Genomic DNA, 23223 nt, shown 5'->3' on the forward strand with positions numbered 1-23223 from the left:
TATTCATTCATGATAACTCTGAAAAGTTTTCCTCACTGACAAAGCCTAGGCTGGGGACATGGTTATATTTAAGTTGCTTAGCTGTACTTTTGAAGAAAATTGAGAATGGTTAGATTCCTTTGATGCTAAAGCCAGTTTTCCAATAGCGATATTATGATTGTCAGGCAATCCCTCTTTCCTGCCCCCACAATAATTAATGTGAAATTAAGGTTATAAAAATATAAGTTACTTAAAGAAGAAAACGCCTAAAAGAATGTTTTTATCATTTCTCTAAAAACAAGAAACACTAGCCTGGATATTCAGAGTTAATTATACTTAAATGTAAACAAATTATAAAGTATGGAAATGCACATTTTGAGATTACCCAAATAACCTTAACTCTGTCCTTAACCCAACATACCTGTTGCACCTTGCGTGAAAGGTAAATGTAATTTGATGAAGGATTTTTAATTAAAAATCTATAATAAGCCTATAACTGTGAAAATCTGAAATACACTATATTTGTTCAATCTGCCTAAGGCAGTGGTTCCCAAATTTTTTACCTTGCACTCCCCCCCCTTGTCTGTGCCCTCCCCCATGGAGCTGGGGGCGGGCTGTAGCACCAGGATGGGGGGATACGGACAGGGGTTAAAGGGGCCGAGGCTGGGGCTACAGTTGGGGGTGGGGACTGGGGCCAGGAGCAGAGCTGGGCGGCACTCCTTCCCCTCCCCCTGTGGGGGGCTGGTCTAGGCTGCAGCCACCCCATCCCCCAACATTACTCTCTGCCCTCCTAGGGGGACGTTCTCCACAGATTGAAGACCTCTGGCATAAGGAGTCATATTATGGAGTTGTGGCTTTATTTTTATATTTACACCTCTATATAAAAGTGTGATTTCTCTTTCACATTGTGCCCACCTAATTTTTGTTCCCTCCCTTAAGAGGTTTCTAACCACACACAAATTTGTATTACAACTGTGCTCCTGTGCCATTTTACAACTTAGTTGTTCCCTTTCACAATTGCACCAATTAAAATGTGTTTGTATACTATGACTAGGATGTAACAGTGTCCCTGTCTCCAGCTTAAAGGACTCTCTACGGAGCCTGACATCCAGTAAGACAACACTTTTATGTTTGAAACCTTGTACAGGGAATTGTCCTGACTGAAAAGATGTAAAAGCCTGGCTTTTTCCAGCAACTCTGTGTGGTCTCAAAGAAGAAAGGAGAAGTAGTTTTAGTGATGTGAAGACAGGTGCTCTTCAGTTCCAGTGCTATGGCAGTGTGCAGAGATACTTCAGGCTGATAACTACTCCGTTTGCGGAGTCACTGAAGCAATGTGGAAGTGTGGTTTTGAGGCTATAATTGTTCTTTGGTTTTTCTGTAGGCAGCACCACAGTGTTAAGGTTGTTAACTTACCTTAACTGTACACTTTCATATTTCTGTGTAACCTTACCTTTAATTTCTACCGTTTTTTGGACAAACATTCTAATGAGGGGTTTTCCGTTAAATCAATTGATATTTACAATCACAACAATAATTTAACTAGAGGGTGGAGGGGTTTTGCTTTCAATATTCTAAAACACTTAAGGAAATATTCATTGTGACAGTGTTGAATGATGAATTGCACTCTGAGGTTTCATGCTGTTCCACACGCTGTACTGCATCCAATCTCCCCATATGGCTTTTCCTTTCTCCACCTTCAGGTTGTGGGGGGAATATGGAGGTGGGGGTAAGAGAATCATAAGTGGATGGGGTGACCTTTGAGGAGAAATGGGCTCTAAATTCCTTCCTGAAATTCCCAATTCACCCTTCATGAGTCTCTCACTTTCCTCCAGAGTGCCCACCTCCCAATCTCATGTTGCTCTCTCTCTTGTGCATGCCTTAAATTCCCTTTAAAACTTAAAATTCCCTTAAAACCATCCTTCCTCCTGCAAGATCCACAGAAGCTTCTTTCTTTTTGAAATAGCAGCCAGCCCTTTCCAGTCGTAAAGCACCGGCAGGAGATGTAATACTATCAACAAACTCTTCAGCCACTTTCACTGGAAGCCAATACTTCATCCTAGGGAGCAGCACAGCACAAGGCAGGAATAACAGCAAAACAATGCTACCTAGATCAGAATTAATTTGTTGGCTAATCTTCTGGAAGGGAAAGATGCCACATAAAGCAGCGTGCTCCTACCCACCTCTCCACATGTCCTGATCCCTGTGGAGGTGCTACGTTGACAGAAAGGGAAGGCAGCATCCATGGCAAAAGCTGCAACCATTTCCATCCATACTCCCTTTCACGCCTCTCAGCAGGGATCCCTTATGTTTTTGTCCCTTCCATCAGCATAGGCAGAGAAGAAAATAAGGGCCCTAATTTGTTTTTTCCCCAAACTCTTTTGAAAGAGCTTTTTACTTGCCTACAGAAAGGATACGATTTTTGCCCATGTGTTTTGAGTTTTGGTTCCAGATCAGTGGCTGTTCCTGAAAAATTTTCTCTGTTTTCCCCTCATTTGCCAATTTGGTGTAAGTTGCTGGCACGGTGCAAATGTCTTTTAAAAAAAAGACTTTGGTATTACTTAGTTTTTCCACAGTGCTAGGTAGGTTGGCACAATTGTGGATTATTTTGCTTTCTTGCAAGCAGTAAACTCATGGTGATACTCAAGTGCATGACCCTTGTCTGTTTTTCCTAGTTAAACAGTCTGATCTCATCAACATTGAAAAAACAATTGACAATATTACTTGCTTAACAATAACAAAAATCCCTTAACCAAAATTCAGTAGCACAGCAGTCAGCATTTTGCTTTTCCTCATGTTTTTATTGCTAGCAGAGACAATAGTGGTACACTTTGTCACAACAGTCAACTATCTGTAGAACATTGGATAGTTTCATGCTATGCAACCAGGCCTTATGCCATCTGTTTCAACAGTGGCCAGGCTATCTGTTTCAGCATAAACTTTAGAAGAAATTCATGTCCTATATTGGTCTTTTTATGCATGCTTCTCTTCTTTTTTTAATTTCCAGTTAACTCTCTGTTCTTTAAAATCTCACCATTTGAGCTATGGCATGACCTTGGCTGTTAGACCCTGTCCTTACTGCCCAGGGAAGTATTGTTTGCCGCTCTCAGTTGAGCAATGGTTTAAATGCTGTTCTTGTTATCAAGCTGCTAGCACAGTTTCCTTGGAAAGGTGTAGTCAGGGATTTTAGAGAAGCAGAATTGATTTGCTTCTAAAAACAAGAAAGCTGTGGAGTTCTGTAATGCCTGGAGATCCTTGACACAGTCATAAAAGCTCTTTACAGCTGCTTGAGATGTTGTGATTCACATCTCGTATACTTCTCTAGAAGAAAGATTTAAGATAATCAATAGCCACTAAGTTAACCTTTATTTTATTTGAATATAAAGCTCAGTACTGTGGGTTGTCTTCCTGACTGCCCATAGGACAATATTTTTCATGTTTTGAGCACTGTCACAACAGGATTTTTACCTCCTTATTTTATTACTGTTCTTAGAATTTTAAAAGGCAAGATCAAGGTGAAGGAGGAAGAAACGAATGTACAAAGTGACAGGGATTAGGAAAACAAGAATGAACCATATACATAGTAAAACAAAAATGAACTAATGTACATATATATAGTGACAAAGATCCTCCTCTATCTTGGTGGGTCCTGAGCTTACTGGCCGATTTGCTCTCCTCAGAGATTCACAGCAGCCCTGCTGTTTTACTCAGATAACCTCGTCACTGGCCAGCATGGGGAAAAGAAAGGAGAACAATCCCCACAGTCTCTGCTGAGCCACCAAGTGGGTCGGGGAACAGCCCAGAGACCTTCCCTTCTGGTGGAACCCACAGTTCAGGTCAACTCCTCCTGTGTTTGATCAGGAGTTGGGAGGTTTGGGGGGAACCCGGGCCCGCCCTCTACTCTGGGTTGCAGCCCAGGGCTCTGTGGACTGTTGCTGTCTAGAGTGCCTCCTGTAACAGCTGCACAACAGCTATAACTCCCTGGGCTACTTCCCCATGGCCTCCTCCCAAAACCTTTATCCTCACCACAGGACATTTCTCCTGGTGTCAGATAAAGCTTGTACTCCTCAGTCCTCCAGCAGTGTGCCTTCTCGCTCTCAGCTCCTAGTGCCTCTTGCTCCCAGCTCCTTGCATACACACCACAAACTGAAGTGAGGTCCTTTTTAAACTCAGGTGCCCTGATTAGCCAGCCTGTCCTAATTGATTCTAGCAGTTTCTTCTTAATTGGCTCCAGGTGTCCTACTTAGCCTGCCTGCCTTAATTGGTTCCAGCAAGTTCCTGCCTGTTCTGCAACTGCCCCCGTTACCTTACCTAGGGAAAAGGGATCTACTTAATCTGGGACTAACATATCTGCCTTCGAACACTCTCCTAGCGCCACCCCTCCCTCTGCCCTGCCAGGGGGCACTCCCCCTCCCGCCCCCCAAACTTTTGGACCTGGCCCAGTTTCCCCAAAACTTGCCCGCCTGCAGGGGAGCAAAGCTGGGATGGATTCGGGGTGGGGGCGGTTCTCAGGAAGAGCAAGAAGAAGCTGCCTCAACGACGCCGGGGGTGGGAGCCTGGGCTGGCAGCTCTGGTCCCTGTTTCCCCTCGACCGAGCCCGGCAAGCACATTGCTCCGCTGCCCTGCCTCCAGCAGTGGCTGTGGCCTAGGAGGGAGCCGGGATTGGGCCAGACCCCGGGGGGGGGAACCTGGACCCGCCGCTTCCCGAGGTGGGGCCTAACTAGGAGGAAAGCACATGTCTTCAGGCCCAGCCACTGCAGGGCCCACTGCTCCTGAGGGGACTCGACCTGGCCTGGAGGGACTTGGCCGCTAGCCCTTTCCTGTGGGGCAGCGCTGTTTGCAGCCCCACGCCACGCTTTGTTTAGCTGTATGTATTTTTTATTTGTATGTGAAATAAAAATGCGTTGAGTGCTTTCCACACAAAAAAAACCACTCTCCTGTTGCCATCTGGCCTGACCCTGTCACAAAATATATATATGTGAAAATGCATTAAAAATAACTTCAGTTAAATGGAAATAATAACTCATCCATACCTATGACTTTCAGAACCAAATGTCTCTTGCATAGTCTTTCTTTCACCCAGGAGAACAACCAGCTTTCCTTCTGGTACTTGCGGGAATTTTTCTTCTCTGACCTCTCTGTAAAGAACTGTAGAGAAAGGTATGTTAGAGTCCTTTGTTGTTTGTGATATGTGAGCAAGGCAGCACGCAACAGAGGCTTTTTTAGCATCTATAGCCACAAGGACAAAGAGAACAGAAGATGCTCAGAGCCAGATTATTTTGCAGTATCTAAGGTTCCAGATGCAATTATGTTGCACTCAGATTAGAGCCTAGCTGCTTACACTTTTCTTAGTGTTTTAGACTGTTAATTTAGTGTATGGGTTTTTTTAAATTTTTCACCATTTTCCAAAAATGTTGCTTTCACCTAACATATTTGGAGTAGTTTGTGAGTAGTAATCACTGTCAGGTATTTCAGAAAGGAGTAGATTGAATTCTGACATTAAGGAAGGCAAAAGTAGGATCAAGGTGTAACTGGTCTGAGTACCCAGTTAAAGTAAAAGTAATATGATGACAACTTCAAAAGTTCCTATGGAAGACCTAACTGTGATCCTCTTAACATGCACTCTGGCTCATTGTGTCTGTACTTTATGATATAGGCTTCAATTACGTACTGATTTCCACAAGTCTCCAGCTTTATTCTGGGTACAGGTTGGAAAGCATGTAAAACACCTTTACAGAGAGTCAGGGTTTCTGTGGAACCATGCATCATGTTGGACCAAATTCTCTTTTCATTTACCATTGTGTAAATCCATTGATATCAAATGACTTACTCTGAATTTACAGTGCAGGATTTGTATCTTCAGTGCACTTGGACAATGTGCAGTGAATGATGTAGGAATCAACATCTTGATCAGTGAAGATAAAAGTAAATACTACAAAAATGTGTGATTCATTATGCAACAGCCCATCCTATGCACTGAAATTAGGCAGGATCCTGCAGAAATTCTAGTGATTGTAATTAAGGATATTATTAAATGCATACACATAATAATTTCAAATCAGAGACATGTTAGAGCAGAGGTGGGCAAACTACGGCCTGTGGGCCACATCTGGCCCCCGGGACCCTCCTGCCCGGCCCCTGAGCTCCCAGTCCAGGAGGCTAGACCCTGGCCCCTCCACCACTGTTCCCCTTCCCCTGCAGCCTCAGCTCACTACGCCGCTGGCGCCACTGGCACAATGCTCTGGGCGACGGGGCTGTGAGCTCCTGGGGAGCGCAGCTGCAGAGACCGGCGTGACCCGGTGCTCTGTGCTGCGCGGTGGCGTGGCTGGCTCCAGCTGGGCCGCGCCACCAGTGCTCCAGGCAGCGCGGTAAGGGGGCAGGGAGCAGGTGTGATTGGAGAGAGGGCAGGGGAGTTGGGGGTGGTGGTCAGGGGGTGGGGCAGTCAGAGGGTGGGGAACGGGGGTTGAATGGGGGCAGGGGTCCCGGGTGGGGGCAGTCAGGAAGGAGCCAGGGATGGATGGGGAAGCAGGGGGCAGTCGGGGCAGGGATTCCGGGGGCAGTCAGGGACAGGGAGTGGGGGAGCGTGGATAGGGCTGGGGTCCTGGTGCGGGGGCCGTCGGGGTGAGAAGCAGGGAGGCAGGAGCCAGGCCACGCCTGGCTGTTTTGGGGAGGCACAGCCTCCCCTAACCGGCCCTCCATACAATTTCCGAAATCTGATGTAGCCCTCAGGCCAAAAAGTTTGCCCATCCCTGTGTTAGAGGTGTATCATTTAAACACTAGTTCTTATACTGTAATCAGTAAAATAAAGTCAGTGAGTATATTCTCATTTCAAATGCTGACACACACCAATGTTAAGTTTGGAATCAGTTACAAATAAAAGACAGTAGATGGCTTTGTAATTTTGTTTGTTTTACACAGCCTGCTGCACAAACTGCTGTCTAGATTAGAAATAATTGTTTACATAAAATTATAACATGTCTGGGGTAGATCATCATGTTCATGAGGAATGGACGCTGTTACCCGATGAAGCTGACAGGGTTGCAGTTTTTTGACAAAGGGTTTATGTCGGTGCTGGATGATTATCATTTGCTACAGCTTTGAGGGGGAAAGAAATTAACAAAGCTGCAGCAACAATTTCTTTGCTGTTCGAGCTGAAACCACACAAATCCTAGTGTCACCATTATAATTGAGATGACAGGACTATGCCTAGATGAAGATGTGTAATTTACTGAAAAGCTAGATGCCAGCAGAGCAGTGAATCTCATAAAGTGACTGGGAGGTCTGTTTGGAAAACCACTTGCTTTGTGATTTTGTTTTAGAGTATGATATGTTTAGGCTACAATAATATTGTGTTTTGTTTTTTTTATAGTAGATTATAACTTTCCTTTAGTAACTGTAATGTTTATAATCTAACTTCAAACATTATTATTATCCCCTCAAGTCTGACTTTAGGATAAATTGAAAAGATTTGAGCCATTTAAATGAAAGTGTTTATATTTATAATTAATTAGAAAACTTCATCTGCAAGTAATTTTTCTGATAGAACTATTGTCATTACATGTTTAAAGCTATGTTGCCAATGATTATTTTCTAGACAGTACACACTTTGAGTCACAGTGCTTAGAGATCAGATTGATAAAATGATTTAATAAATGTACCTGCTATTTGCAGAGATGGGCAGGTTATTATAAAGATATCTTTTCATCCATGAAGTTTGTTTTTGGAAATGGGATGCATAAAAGCTAGTGAATAATTTTGATTTTTTTCTCAAATTGTTCCTGGGTTTCATAAGGTCTGTGTAATATATTTTTATAAAATTTGAGATAAGTATGCATTTTACAATTCATATGTATATGTTGCCATTCTTTTCTGTAAAACTTTATCTGTATTGATGATTTGAATCTCAACACTAAGGATCAAAATTGTACCATGGGTTGGGGGACGGTATTGTGAAGGGCTAAGACTCGTCTTTCACATGCATGTTAAAATGTCAACCATGTTAGGAGAGGATAATGGCCAGAGTGTAGTGCATTTCAAACCCAGAAAATGTTTAGGTTATGGTTAGGACTCCAAACTGAATTAAGGCTACAACTCAGATTAATTTGAAGTTTTCTCAGTTTTGGATTGAAATTTCATTGGATGACATTTTCACCAGATCCAAACTGGAACCACTTTCAAATTTTAATCTGGCACACAACCAAAATATATCAGCGGATGGTTCACAGTCCCCCAAACCAAAAAAAATTGAAGGGATCAAAAAGTGAGATTCTAGGTTTGGCTAAAAAGAAAAGGAGTGCTAGTGTCTAATAACAATTAAAAATTTGTGTTCTGACAGTTAAAAACATTTTTCTGGTTTCCTTGTATCCATTAGTTATTTTAATTCAAGGAACATGTAGAACACACTACACTGTTGGTTCAATTTATATGGACTTGAATCTATATGAAAGCAAGCTAAAGTTTACATTGAGTGGCCCATAGATTGTTGCACATATAGTTAATCTTGTCCATGTAAAAACATGTTTTTTTTTATTTGGGGGGAAGTGGGAGGGTTGGATTTATTTTGTTTTGGGATGGTCTTTTTGTATGCATACATTTTGTATTTTAGTGATGTGTTGGGTTTTTGGGTTGTTACTTTTTGGTTTTTTTCCCCCCATGCATAAGTGGCATTTGTGGAAAATTGATCCAAATTAACATTAACAGCCATTGTGGGATGTTTTTGTTCTGCTTTGCTTTCTCCTAGAATGGTAAAACCTCATCATACATCCTCTCCAGATCCTGTACACAAGCAAACTCCTGTCTGCAGAAAATTTTACTTTTCTCAGAATTTTCCGTTTAACAAAACCACTCCCAGTGGAATTTTCCTTTTACACTTCAAATTAAAAAATTTTTGGAGTACCCTAACGTCCTTTTTCCATGTTCTGTTTGGTAATTGTGGGATTCTGGACATAAAATCTTATTTAGTTTGTTATGCTTATTAGTTTAAAATGACAGATGAAGTAGTCATCTGAAATAATGATTGTGCGCCTGAATTAAAACAAATTGGGATTTTGTAAGGGGGTTGACTTAATCATCAGGGCAAAGAAAGATTTAGGGCAGATCCACAACCTTTTCCCAAGGGTAATTGTGAACTGGTATGAAATGCTTCAACAGAAGGTATACCTGGGAGCCATCAGGCCTCCATGGGTTGACAAGGCCAGAAGATGTGTGAATTAGGAGGTGGCTAAATTTGCACATGATCAGGGAGGATCGGTGGTTACACACTCAAAATATATTTAGTGCCTCGAGTTATTCAGGGAAGATGGGGTGGTACTTCTGTCTGATCGGGGAGTGAATATATTTTTGGCTGATGCTGAGGAGAGAATTGCTAACTAGATGGAAACCCGGCTTGGGGTGACAGGAGGCAGCCATGCTAATTGCTGGCACCTCCTGGTGGCTGGTGAGGTGACTGTTCCCAGATAAACTGTAATTAGAAGTAGACTTAGAGAGTTGCTTTCCCCTAAGGAAGTTGGGGGGATGAGGTTGGAGCTCCCAGTGTGTGGAACAGCTCCAAACCCATATGAGAGGATGACAGCGGGGTCCCAGCAACAGCCTTGACTCAGTGTGAAGTGGTGCTGACAGCAGCCCTCTGACAAGGAGGGCTACACATAAGAGTTACTACCAGATAGTTTTCAGTTGAGTTAAGTGCATAAAATTTCAGCCTAGTTAAACCACATCCCTGGTGTCTTGTCTTTCTGCACATCCAGGACAATCCTTTTGCTATACTATGCATATCTCCATTTACTTATCTGAAAACGTAAATATAAACCTTTCATGCATGATTAAAATGTGGTGCTGGTGAGGTTTAAATGTAAATAAATCAACCCCAAACTGCCATTCTGTTAACAAATGTTTTCTTAATAATATAAAGTAATTTTCCTGCTAAAAATCTTAATTACATAATGGAAAGGCTGCAGTCCTGTCTACCATTTGTATCTATACATCTTTAAGATGTAAAGGCTAAATAAAAGATGTAGTTAAACTAGTGGAATTGTTATTTTCATGCCTGTTAAATTAGATCTGCAGTAATACTGATTTGTGGTCAGTGAAATAGCTAAATTCTGTTTTAAAGTTTTAACATTGTGAGATTTATCAGGCTTCAGTTTTTAGATAATTTTTTTAGTATTTCACAGGTGTTTTACTATATGCTTTAAGTTTTTATTTGGATAGAACTAGGGCATCTGGAAGTCAGTAATCTTTTGAAGATAAACAGAAAGCATTTGTCTAAGTGAATTAGGTTGTGTATTGAGATGAGTTCTGTTAGTTGGATATTCATGCTCCATGGTCTTACAGCTCATTCTGCCAGGTCTAAGGAAGTATCCGTGGTATGCCTCTGTAATGTTTCTATCTTGTAAGTCTGCAAGATAGCTATCTGGAGTTCTGTACACATGTTTACATGCTCAACTCAATTTAGCATCTCGATCTCATGGTAACTTTCATAGGGCAGTTATATAATCCTCATAGAATCATAGAATATCAGGGTTGGAAGGGACCCCAGAAGGTCATCTAGTCCAACCCCCTGCTCGAAGCAGGACCAATTCCCAGTTAAATCATCCCAGCCAGGGCTTTGTCAAGCCTGACCTTAAAAACCTCTAAGGAAGGAGATTCTACCACCTCCCTAGGTAACGCATTCCAGTATTTCACCACCCTCTTAGTGAAAAAGTTTTTCCTAATATCCAATCTAAACCTCCCCCATTGCAACTTGAGACCATTACTCCTCGTTCTGTCATCTGCTACCATTGAGAACAGTCTAGAGCCATCCTCTTTGGAACCCCCTTTCAGGTAGTTGAAAGCAGCTATCAAATCCCCCCTCATTCTTCTCTTTTGCAGACTAAACAATCCCAGCTCCCTCAGCCTCTCCTCATAAGTCATGTGCTCTAGACCCCTAATCATTTTTGTTGCCCTTCGCTGGACTCTCTCCAATTTATCCACATCCTTCTTGTAGTGTGGGGCCCAAAACTGGACACAGTACTCCAGATGAGGCCTCACCAGTGTCGAATAGAGGGGAACGATCACGTCCCTCGATCTGCTCGCTATGCCCCTACTTATACATCCCAAAATGCCATTGGCCTTCTTGGCAACAAGGGCACACTGCTGACTCATATCCAGCTTCTCCTCCACTGTCACCCCTAGGTCCTTTTCCGAAGAACTGCTGCGTAGCCATTCGGTCCCTAGTCTGTAGCTGTGCATTGGGTTCTTCCATCCTAAGTGCAGGACCCTGCACTTATCCTTATTGAACCTCATCAGGTTTCTTTTGGCCCAATCCTCCAATTTGTCTAGGTCCCTCTGTATCCTATCTCTGCCCTCCAACGTATCTACCACTCCTCCCAGTTTAGTATCATCCGCAAATTTGCTAAGAGTGCAATCCACACCATCCTCCAGATCATTTATGAAGATATTGAACAAAACCGGCCCCAGGACCGACCCCTGGGGCACTCCACTTGACACCGGCTGCCAACTAGACATGGAGCCATTGATCACTACCCGTTGAGCCCGACAATCTAGCCAGCTTTCTACCCACCTTATAGTGCATTCATCCAGCCCATACTTCCTTAACTTGCTGACAAGAATACTGTGGGAGACCGTGTCAAAAGCTTTGCTAAAGTCAAGAAACAATACATCCACTGCTTTCCCTTCATCCACAGAACCAGAAATCTCATCATAAAAGGCGATTAGATTAGTCAGGCATGACCTTCCCTTGGTGAATCCATGCTGACTGTTCCTGATCACTTTCCTCTCATGTAAGTGCTTCAGGATTGATTCTTTGAGGACCTGCTCCATGATTTTTCCAGGGCTGAGGTGAGGCTGACTGGCCTGTAGTTCCCAGGGTCGTCCTTCTTCCCTTTTTTAAAGATTGGCACTACATTAGCCTTTTTCCAGTCATCCGGGACTTCCCCCGTTCGCCACGAGTTTTCAAAGATAATGGCCAAGGGCTCTGCAATCACAGCCGCCAATTCCTTCAGCACTCTCGGATGCAACTCGTCCGGCCCCATGGACTTGTGCACGTCCAGCTTCTCTAAATAGTCCCTAACCACCTCTATCTCCACAGAGGGCTGGCCATCTCTTCCCCATTTTGTGATGCCCAGCGCAGCAGTCTGGGAGCTGACCTTGTTAGTGAAAGCAGAGGCAAAAAAAGCATTGAGTACATTAGCTTTTTCCACATCCTCTGTCACTAGGTTGCCTCCCTCATTCAGTAAGGGGCCCACACTTTCCTTGGCTTTCTTCTTGTTGCCAACATACCTGAAGAAACCCTTTTTGTTACTCTTGACATCTCAATTTCAATATGTAAAATAGGGATAATTTTACTTTTGAGTACTTGGAAATGTATGGGACAAATGTGCTAAAAGTGACATTCTTGAAGAATTGTGAACTATGTGAATTCAGACTTGCCTTGTGCAAGAAGCCAAGAGCAGCTATCTGTTGTAATGACGTAACTTGAGTACTGTTTTATTTTTTTTACCCATGTAGGTGTCTATATATTTTGCATGTCTGTCTATCCAGTGCTCCACTCACAGCACAAATCACTTCAAAAATGAAATGCATTGTTTGTAGAGATGGACTGCTGTAAAAACTAGTCATTCTCAAAGGCAAACTATGAGGACAATAAAAAACAAGGAGTACTTGTGGCACCTTAGAGACTAACAAATTTATTTGGGCATAAGCTTTCATGGGCTAAAACCCACTTCATCAGATGCATGCAGTGGAAAATGCAGTAGGAAGAGATATAGATAGATAGATAGATATACACACACAGAGAACACGAAAAAATGGGTGTTGCCATACCAACTGTAATGAGACTAATCAATTTAGGTGGGCTTACTATCAGCTGGAGAAAAAAACCTTTCGTCGTGATAATCAGGTGGCCGATTTCAAACAGTTGACAAGAAGGTGTGAGTAATAGTAGGGGAAAAATTAGCATGGAGAAATAGTTTTTACTTTGTGTAATGACCCATCCACTCCCAGTCTTCATTCAAGCCTAATTTAATGGTGTCTAGTTTGTAAATTAATTCCAATTGTGCAGTTTCTCGTTGGAGTCTGGTTTTGAAGTTTTTTTGTTGGAGAATTGCCACTTTTAGGTCTGAAATTGAGTGACCAGGGAGGTTGAAGTGTTCTCTGACTGGTTTTTGAATGTTATAATTCTTAATGTCTGATTTGTGTCCATTTATTCTTTTGCGTAGAGATTGTCTGGTTTGGCCAATGAGGACAATGTCAATTACTCTTTTTTCCTTCTGTTGAAATGTATTTTTACATTTAAGATTTGAAATGGGAACTTTTCTGCATAATGGATCAAAATTAAAATTTCTTTAACGAAGAGAAATGCTCTTGCAGCTTCAAACAAAAGTCAAACTAGATGACATGTTGACAAGATTAAGTATTTCAAAAATTCTAATTGTTCTTGACACTTGTCTAATCTTTATATTTTATCAAGATTTATACAGGCTATTCTGTATGCACAGTTAATTTAATGTTCTTCTAGAAGAACATTTGGTTTTGCAAATATTAATGAGCTGATAAAGTTGTTTTTTCTCTTTTTTTGGCAGATGGGGATGGGCAAACTGAGCATTTACTGCCAGCCTGTGCTGATGTAACTTGTCAAAAAAGTGCCATCTTCTTATCTAAACCAGGACTGAATCAGGTATCCTGAGCTTCCATTTGCAGAGACAAAGTTGAATACCATGTTTAATGTAGGGAATAAGAAAAACAACCCAGAAGAACTCCAAAACAAATTTCCTGCAACATTAGCTTGTAATGAAGGGAAGAAATGTTTTTTCTTTAATAATTGTTTAGAAGTTGTGTTCTTGATAGAATACAATCTATAGATCTTTAAAGGGAGAAGAAAAATTATTTACCAAGGACATCTTTATTTCTTAGTGAAAAGAAAAAATACTTGAAAAAAATATTATTGATACCATTAATAAAATGATGAGGCCTTCTGCATGTACTTCTCCATGGGTAGATGGGGCAATTAACAAAGCTTTTGTCTTATAATGGCCCACTTAATTTATGTTAGTCCTCCTGGATGGGCTGGGGGGGGGGACGATTCCTGTGTCTGGGTTCACAACATCAGAACAAACGTTTTCAAAGTTATAAAGCAAAACTTACATATTTCCTTTTGCATGGAATACAGACATTACAAGTGAGATTAATGAATGCAGCAACTTACAAAATTTCAGTCTAAATACATTCTTATAAGACTAATACCTATTTTGTACAAAACTAACATACAGGGGAGCTCGTCTGGTTTCCATCTATGAGTCTGTCACTTCTTAGCTAATGCCTAGAGCCTTGGCCAGAGGTGGCACTTGGTTTACCAGTATCATACCACCCACTCAAAATGATGCCTGAAATGAGCAATGTAGTAGCATTGGTGCCTTTTAAAGACCAGTTTTTGGTTGAAAAATTGGAAAATTCAGGCTGCATTCATCAAATGAGTATTTAATCACCTATGCTCATTAAATAAATGAGTTGTTTTAATGTAAAATATTCATTAGCATAGACTATATAGAAAAGAATGAAATATTTGAGGTATCCTGTTTAAATAAACTGTTTTTAAAGGATATGTCAATTTTTACATTTATCACAAGTAGCAAAATATTTAGGGCTAAATTTTCACAATGTTTTGCACCCTTTACACATCTGAACAATGGCTTTTAATCATAGACATCCATTTTTACACTGATGCACCCCCTGCAATAACATTTTTGAGATGGGGTGACCAACTCTGTGCCTAAGTCCCATTATCAAAAGTGATTTGGGCTCTTAGGAGCCAAAGTCTTACTGAAAGTCAAGGAGATTTAGGGTCCTAAGTCACTTTTGGAATTGGGATTTAGGTGCCAAAGTATAGCTGTTTGGAAAATGTGCGTTTGTTGAACCTGAAATTTCTTACAAAAGCCAGTCGGGTTCAACAAACTTTCCTGGTTCCCTGGCAGCTCAACAGGGGATCCTGGCCATGTGAACTGCCCTGGAGACGCGGACCCAGGCTTCCAGGGTTTGCAGTTCTGGACTAGCCCCGCCCCATGCCAGGGCTTTTGTGCAGGCCGGACCCTGATAATTCCAGAAACCCTAGGAGACCTGGCTCTTGGAACCTAGATGCCTGTCTCTATGGTGCCTGGAAGCAGGGAGCCTAGAAACCTGGGGGACACTCAGAGCTTCCAGGATTACTATCATGGATCTGGGAGCCTGGAGGTCCTGAGATGGGTTTCCAGGGCCAGGGAGCCCAAGGCTTCCAGTCTTCTGGACCAGCTGGCTTGCTGTGTTGTTTGCCTAGGTAGCTAATAGCAGTGGTCAAACTGGCAAGAATGTCAATTTCGGTCAGCAGCTCCTACCCTGGGGAATATATTTTGGTCCAGAAACACTGTTTCCAAAATGAATTTTTGAAGCGATTCCAGGTCATGAAAATTTTCAAATATTTCGTTGAGTTCTAAAACAGATCAACCAACCGACAAACTCAAATTTCTTACAAAACAGAAATCCCGTGTTTCAGTAGCTCTACTCTTAAGTCACAAAGACACCTTTTGAAATTGTACCCTAGGTGAGTTTTATTTTTTAATTATGTAAAGTGGTCATGAAAACTGGGATAACAAAAAAATGTGGTTGGAATTTTTATTATTTTCAAATCTTTCTGTTCAGTTTTGTCATCTAGCTTAGATATTTTGCCATTAATAGTTGCTCATAAATAGGAAAACAGAGCATCCCTTATAAGTAAATCCATTTTCTTTCTTAGAATAAACAACTGTCCTGTTTACTCCTTTAAAATATATATATACACACTTAGAGTTTGAGAGTTAAATTTTATGCATTGCCTAGAATAAATTAAACTAAAGCATGTAAATACATTGTATAAAATACAGGACTGAAAATGTTTGAATGTATAATTGTTTTAGGACAGTATGGTGCCAATGATGCCATATGATGGAAATTAACAAAGGAATTGAAGAAATAAGTCTCTTTTATTATCTGTCTCATAATATTTTGTGTTTTATTTTGTTTTTAAGGCATACTCATTCCTCTTTGGAGGCCTTCTATTTTTTTTCTACATTGTAAACAGAAATCATAGAATCGGAAGATTTTCAGTAGCACTGTAATGTCCTCATTACATCCATCAATCTGCATGTCAGCTTTACAGTAATAAAATAATCACCAAAACCCCTTAGACCATTTTCTGCTAAAATAGCAAATAATGAGACTAGTGATAATCTGCTGTGTCATCGCTGGCAGAAGAAAACAATAGGCTAATTTTATTGACTCATATAAAAGTACTTTAAATGTGTTCGGTAATTTAGAATATATGCACCCCATGGAAGCAGAGCCTGCAGTTTATAAGGCTATTGTTTATGAAGTAATATTCCTGTGAGGGTGAAAACAGAATAATAATTCATATTTCCTCCCAGCAATTTCTTTTCAATGAGGTGCTATAATGAGTATAAATGGGTTAGTTTCTCTAAAATCACTTCAGATATGTGAAAATGTATATGATAGGTCTTTCACAGGCATGGAAACTTGTGTTTTGGCCATAAAGGTTGTATGAGTGAATGATGCCATGTGAAGTAAAACTTGTATTCATTGTTCTGACTCGACCAGTGGTTTTTTAAGATACTATTTTGCACCATAGTACCTGGATATTTTCTGTCTGACAAATTAATGTTCGGGAATCTGTTATTCCTTTGGTGTATGCATGTATGCATAATTCCCTTAAGATTGACACCTTCTGTTTCTCATTTTCAGATTAATTGTCCTAGACTTTTCAAAAGTCGATCTGCTTACAATAACCAAAAAATATTTATCAAAACAAATGGGAATATGGATGCAAAACAATTTTTGAAAAACAGAACAGAGGAATCTACTTATTGATTTCTATTTTGATGACCCTTTTATTTAGGCAATCATAAATAGTTTTGTATATCTTCATGATAGCGCAAATTTGGTAAATAGCATGTGCAAACATTTTGTATTCAGAAACAATAACAAAACAGTATTTCAGACCATGGGTCTAATCCTTGAGCCTTCTTGAGTTGTGCTCGTGGCAAGACAAAAACATCTGTCCCATTTATACTTCCTCCCAGTCTTAGAACTCATTTGGCTCCAGTGCAAATTTGAAAAACTTTAGGACTGCTGAAATTTGTGTCTGTCTGACTACAGCCCCAAGGAAGCATTCCAGCATCCAGGGATAAGCGGCATGCAACAGAACTCCTGTTACACTTCCTTCTCTCAGCCACACTTCGAGCACAATCTCTACAGCAGTGGTCACCAACCTGTCAATCGCAAACGACTGGTCAATCCTGGAGCTTCTGCCAGTCGATCGCAATCTCTTGGCTGCTAAAAGTCCGGTGGCTCAGTGGAACTCAGGCAGGCTGTCTGTCTGCCCTGGCCCCACGCCACTTTGCGTGCTGCCCCTGCCCCCAGGACCATCCCCGCAGCTCCCACTGGCCAGGAACCTGCCAATGGGAGCTGCAGGGGCGGCACTTGTGGGCACGGGCAGCGCACGGAGACCCGTTGCCCCCTCTCCTCCAGGGGCCGCAGAGACGTGCCAGCAGCCAGCTGTTTCTGGGAGCGGCATGGGGTCAGGGCAGGCAGGCAGAGTCTGCACTTCACACCCCACTCCTGCACTCCAGCCCGGAGCCCCCTCCTGCACCCAAACTCCCTTCTAGAGCCCTCACCCCCTCCTGCACCCCAATCCCCTACACCAGCCCGGAGCCCCCTCCTGCACCAAACTCCCTCCCAGAGCCCACATTCCTCACCCTCTCCTGCACCCCAAACTCTGCAGCCTGGAGCCCCCTCCTGTACTCAAACGCCCTCCCAGAGCTTTCACTCCTGCACCCCAACCCCCTGCCCCAGGCTCAGCCAATGCACACCCCACAGCTGAGAATGTTACACTGACTTGTGATAATTCCTAAATGATTTTGTATTTATAAACCACAAATGATACCAATAAACAGTAAAACTCATCAAATGTCCTGTGAATTCTATGAGATTAGGTGCAGTGTGACCATATGACCCATGCACCCAAACTCTCCCTCCCAGAGCTGGCACCCCTCACTCCTGCACCCCAACCCCCTGCCCCAGGCTCAGCGTGGAGCCCCCTCCCACACTCAGAACCCTTCGTCCCCAGCCCAGAGCCTGCACCCTCTCCCACATCCCAGTCCCCTGCCCCAGCCCGGTGAAAGGAGTGAGGGTGGGGGAGAGCGAGCGATGAAGGGAGGGAGGAATGGAGTGAGTGGTATGGGGCCTCGGGGAAGGGGCGGGGTAGATCCTGTGTTGATCTTACATTCAAAAAGTGATCTTGTGCGTAAAAAGGTTGGAGACCACTGGTCTACAGCATGCGCTGAAAGAGTGAAGCAATGATGAGTCAACTATACTATACAGGCTTTATAGTACCTGGGATTCCCCAACACTAGGGCAATTTTCAATTGATAAAACCAGTCCCTTTGAGTTTCTGGGATGTTGTAAAAGGGCAAAGTGGGGGACCAGGTTCTGGCCCTATATTTTAAGAGCAACAATCTAATTGATGGCCTTCAGCCATACTGCTCTTTTGTGCACTTATCTCATCCTGATTTACCAGATTAGGAAAGTCAGGAGGAGAGATCTATAAGAAACACCTATGGGCTACAGGAACTGGTGCTAAAGCTCCCTTAGGGTGGTGGTGTTCTGTTCTGCTGGAAGTGCTATCTTTCAAGTGAAGTGTAAAATGACTTATGAAGATTAAACATCCCATGGAACTTTTCACTAGAGTATGGTTGTTCACCATGGTGACTTGGCTTCATACCAGATAGTGGAATTATATTTCTTCTTCGAGTACTTGCCCACGTTAATTCCATTCTGGGTTTGTGCGCGCTCATGTGCACAGTAATTGGAAATTTTTTGCCTTAGTGGTATCTGTAGGGTCAGCTGTGGTGCCCCCTTGAGTGCTGCGGTTATGCTTTGGCATATTAGGTGCCATCGGCCCTACACCCTCTCAGTTCCTTCTTACCATCCATGATGGTTGGTAGGAGCACCTTGTCTTGCATTGCAAGTGCGTTAGCAGTTTTTACAGCCCATTGTTCTGACTCCTTTTTATTTCGTTTAGTTAGACCATTAAGTTAAGTGTTAGTGTAGTTTAGTAGTTAGAGTCCCGGCCGGGACTTCATCTCGGAGTGGGGCATGCCCCGTTCCCCAGGCTTTAAGTCATGCTCATCGTGTAGCAGGTTGATGTCCATTAGACGACCCCCTGATAGCTTTTTAAAGTGTTTGGGGGAGTCCCATAGAAAGGACAAGTGCAGGATCTGCAAAAGCTTTCGCCCTCAAACTGAAAAGGAGCGGGATATCTGCTTGAGGGCCCTCCTCATGGAGGATGCACTTCTTCCTGCCTCAGAGCCCTCCCCAGTGGACTCTATGCCTAGCAAGGGTGGTTGCCTCTGCGGTGGCCATGAGGCACAGCTCCTGGCTATAGTCCTCTGCGCTGTCCCAGGAGATGCAGACCACTCTGCAGGACCTCCAGTTTGAGGGAACAGGGCTCTTCTTTGAGTTAACTAATGTATGGCTCCATGGCCTTAAAAACTCCCATGCCACCTTCAACAAGCTAGGAGGCTGTTCTGTCCTCCACCTCCTCTGCCGAAATCCTGGTATGTCACCCGAACAAGCACCTACAGGAAAAAGGACAGAGACAAGGGGTTTAAGCGGCAGCACCCTTCGTCTTCCCGTTCCTCTGCCCAGTCTGGTCCTTCCAGAAGCCAAGGTAGCCGGAAGCAGGCATTTTGAGGGTGTGCCGAGGATGGCGCCCCAGTCACTTTCCAGGATCCACCTTACTCTTTCCTCAGCTGCCTGCGCCCCTTCCTGTCAGCCTGGTCGCTGCTGACCTCGGACCATTGGGTGCTTGACATAATATTTTCAGGCTACATCCTGCAGTGTGGCCTGGCCCCAGGCGCAGCACAGACAGCAAGGTCCAGACCCAGGCGAGGCTGGGGTGCCCCCCCGCCCCCAGCCTGATCCCTGCCCCGGCCTGGGCCAGCTGGGGCCAAGGAAGGGGCACCTATCCTGCAGCTCTAGGCCCGGAGCTAACATGGCGGGGAGAGGTGCCTCTCCTCCCCAACCCAGGTGCTGCTGCAGGGAGAAAGTACTGGGGGGAGTCCTCTCCCTGCCATATCCCCGGAGCACCCTCCTCACCCCAAACTCTTCATCCCTGGCCCCACCCCAGAGCCCAGCAAGAATCCTCACACCCTATACCCCAACCCTCTGCCCGAGCCCTGAGCCCCTCATCCCCGGCCCCACCCCAGAGCCTGCACCCCCAGCCGGAGCCTTCACACCCCTACAAGCCAACCCTCTTCCCCAGCCCTAAGCCCTCTGCCAAACTCCAAAACCCTCGGCCCCACGCTTATCATATGAATTTTGTTATGTGCACCAATATGGACGTGATGTCACACATCACTTCCATATTGGTGCACATAACAAAATTCATTCCGCACATACACTGCTCTGAACCGCCCTGTACAGTCTTTTACAAGGACAAGGTCCAGCTGCAGCCACCCTGGCCTTCCTGCCCAAGGTGGTCTCATAGTTTCATATTGGCCAAGATGTTTATTTACGTGTCTTTTTTCCAAAGCCACATAAGTCAGAGGAGGCGAATTGGCTGTATTCCCTAGGCATCAGAGGGGCGCTAGCCTTCTACATTGAAAGGACCAAGCCATTCCGCAAATCAACGTAATTATTCGTTGCGATGGCCAGCAGGATGAAAGGTCGTCCAGTGTGTGCTCAAAGAATTTCTTCTTGAATCACTGCCTGCATTTACTGGGTCAGGCAAAGGTGCCACCTCCAGCAGTCGTAACCGCCCATTGAACAAAGGTGCAAGCCTCTTTGCAGCTTCCCTAGCCCAAGTGCTGATCCAGGACATCTGTAGGGTGGCCACCTGATCGTCCATCCATACATTCACGTCCCATTACGCATTTACGCAGCATGCCTGGGACAATGCTGGCTTTGATAGAGCAATGTTACAAGCTGCAAGACTGTGAACTACAAGCCCACTTCCAAGGATACTGCTTGTGAGTCAAGTAGAATGGAATCAACACGAGCAAGCACTCAAACATGAAAAAACGGTTACCTACCTTTTTGTAACTGTTCTTCGAGATGTTTTGCTCATGTCCATTCCATTACCCACCCACCTGCCCCTCTGTTGGAGTTGCCGGCAAGAAGAAACTGAGAGGGCGTAGGGCCGGTCGCGCCTAATATACCAGTGCATAAGTGCGTCACTCAAGGGGCGCCACAGCCAAACCTATGGATATCGCTAAGGCAAAAAATCTCCGATGATTGTGCACGTGGGTGCTCACACACCTAGATGGCACACACCTACCTCACAGGGCTGAACAGCTACCTTGTTCCACTACAGAGGCAGATAAAGTAATCCCTATGTATTAATTAGCTCCGTCACAGGAATGTTCAGAGTTTTGAATTCCTTGGTGAAAAGAGCTGCAGAACAGTAGTAGATGTGAAATGATGATCTCTTTAATAGCATCAGATACTTTTAGCAAATAAAACGTACACCTCTAACGCCAGTTATTTGTTGCTTTTTCAGTGGATTCCAGTGTTGCAGGACTTCAGAAATAAGGATGCACTCTGGGGTTTTGTGCCGTATGAAAACAATCAATCCTCAGTTCCAATTACTCTTCACATTGGAGATTATAATATGGATGGCTACCCAGATGCTCTTGCCATACTAAGGAATACTTCTGGAAGGTACAGTATGTATGAAGCTAAAAGTAAAAACACTATCAAAACATATATCCAAATATCAGTTCATGCAATTTTAAGAATTACACCATTGATTAGAATAATGTGTATGAAATTTTTAGTGTTAGATTACCTCACTCTTCTTCATAAAATGAATAGTTAATTTTATATTTACTAAGCATTTTCCTTCTTAAAAGGCTTACATTTTGCATGAAAATTGTAAAATACATCATAGCATAGGGCCAGATTGTGGCTCAACATGCCTAGCTGCACAGGGAAGTTAAGAGGGGGAAAGGGACTTCTTGCGTCCGTGTTCTAGATCACCAGGAGATCTGGTATTTCGGAGAAGCAATTGATTTAGAGGCATCTGTTATATTGCCAATAGTTGTGTATGTTCCAAGCTTAATTAAAGTTAATAGAGGGGCTCTCAAATGCAATACAATTGTTTTTTGTTTAATAGGGAAGATAATTCTGTGTAGGGGGTAACTGGGAAACTCTGGGAGTGTGAATTTATTTAATTATTTGTGAATATCTACAAGTTTTTTCTTGAACTTGCACTGCTTCAGTCTGATGAATTGCTCACATTGGAGTGTCCTTCACCTGCCTTATCCTCAGTTCTCAGTGAGCACCTGAACAGTGATTTAAATAGTTCACTGTCCATTATGACTTGTGGAAAGCTCAGCTCATTTTCCAGTCTCCAAAGTTCAGCAGTCTGGTTTCTTTCTGCCATTTGTTTCTGTTAGTGCTGAGGTTTGATGTCTTTGTCCTTGTTGTGTATATTGAATCCATCTCACAACCCAGGAATTTCCCTTTCTTTCATCTTTTCTTTCTCTCCAAGACACTTACAGTTAGATTTAGATAAGGTGAATCTTCGCTATCTTATTTTTCCCATGTTCCCTTCCTTTCCATATTTTCTTTTACTCCCTTCTCTGTTCCTCAGTCACTTTTGTCATTTTTCTCCGTTTTCTTTCTCCTTTCAATTTCTGCCCCATTTGTTCTTTAATCCCAAATATGGCTTCTTTCCTCTTTCCTTTGCCCCAACACCCTTTCTCCATTTACTCTTCCCCCAAGGAGTGCTACAGGCATCATAATGGAGAAGTTACTTTTTCTGATGTCAGCACATAGCTCTTAGTCCCCATACTGGGGGAGTGGAGGTGAATTTCCTACACAAAATTCATAGATTCATAGATATTTAGGTCAGAAGGGACCATTATGATCATCTAGTCTGACCTCCTGCACAACGCAGGCCACAGAATTTTACCCACCACTCCTACAAAAAAACCCTCACACCTATATCTGTGCTATTGAAGTCCTCAAATCGTAGTTTAAAGACTTCAAGGAGCAGAGAATCCTCCAGCAAGTGACCCGTGCCCCATGCTACAGAGGAAGGCGAAAAACCTCCAGGGCCTCTTCCAATCTGCCCTGGAGGAAAATTCCTTCCCGACCCCAAATATGGCGATCAGCTAAACCCTGAGCATATGGGCAAGATTCATCAGCCTTCACCCAGCACTACCT

The 23223-nt window shown here is 43.2% G+C and overlaps 1 protein-coding gene across 1 annotated transcript in view; it reads left to right on the forward strand.

Moving 5' to 3' along the window:
• Window positions 1-23223, forward strand: part of ITFG1 (integrin alpha FG-GAP repeat containing 1) — a 208258-nt gene that overhangs the window by 75254 nt on the left and 109781 nt on the right. Inside the window, exons 9-10 of the mRNA XM_074968663.1 lie at window positions 13554-13648; window positions 21554-21714. Of these exons, the coding sequence (XP_074824764.1) occupies window positions 13554-13648; window positions 21554-21714 (256 nt within the window). The remainder of the gene's footprint in view (window positions 1-13553; window positions 13649-21553; window positions 21715-23223) is intronic.

The sequence above is a fragment of the Natator depressus genome, chromosome 12 (genome assembly GCF_965152275.1).
Source record: "Natator depressus isolate rNatDep1 chromosome 12, rNatDep2.hap1, whole genome shotgun sequence".
Classification (NCBI taxonomy): domain Eukaryota; kingdom Metazoa; phylum Chordata; order Testudines; family Cheloniidae; genus Natator; species Natator depressus.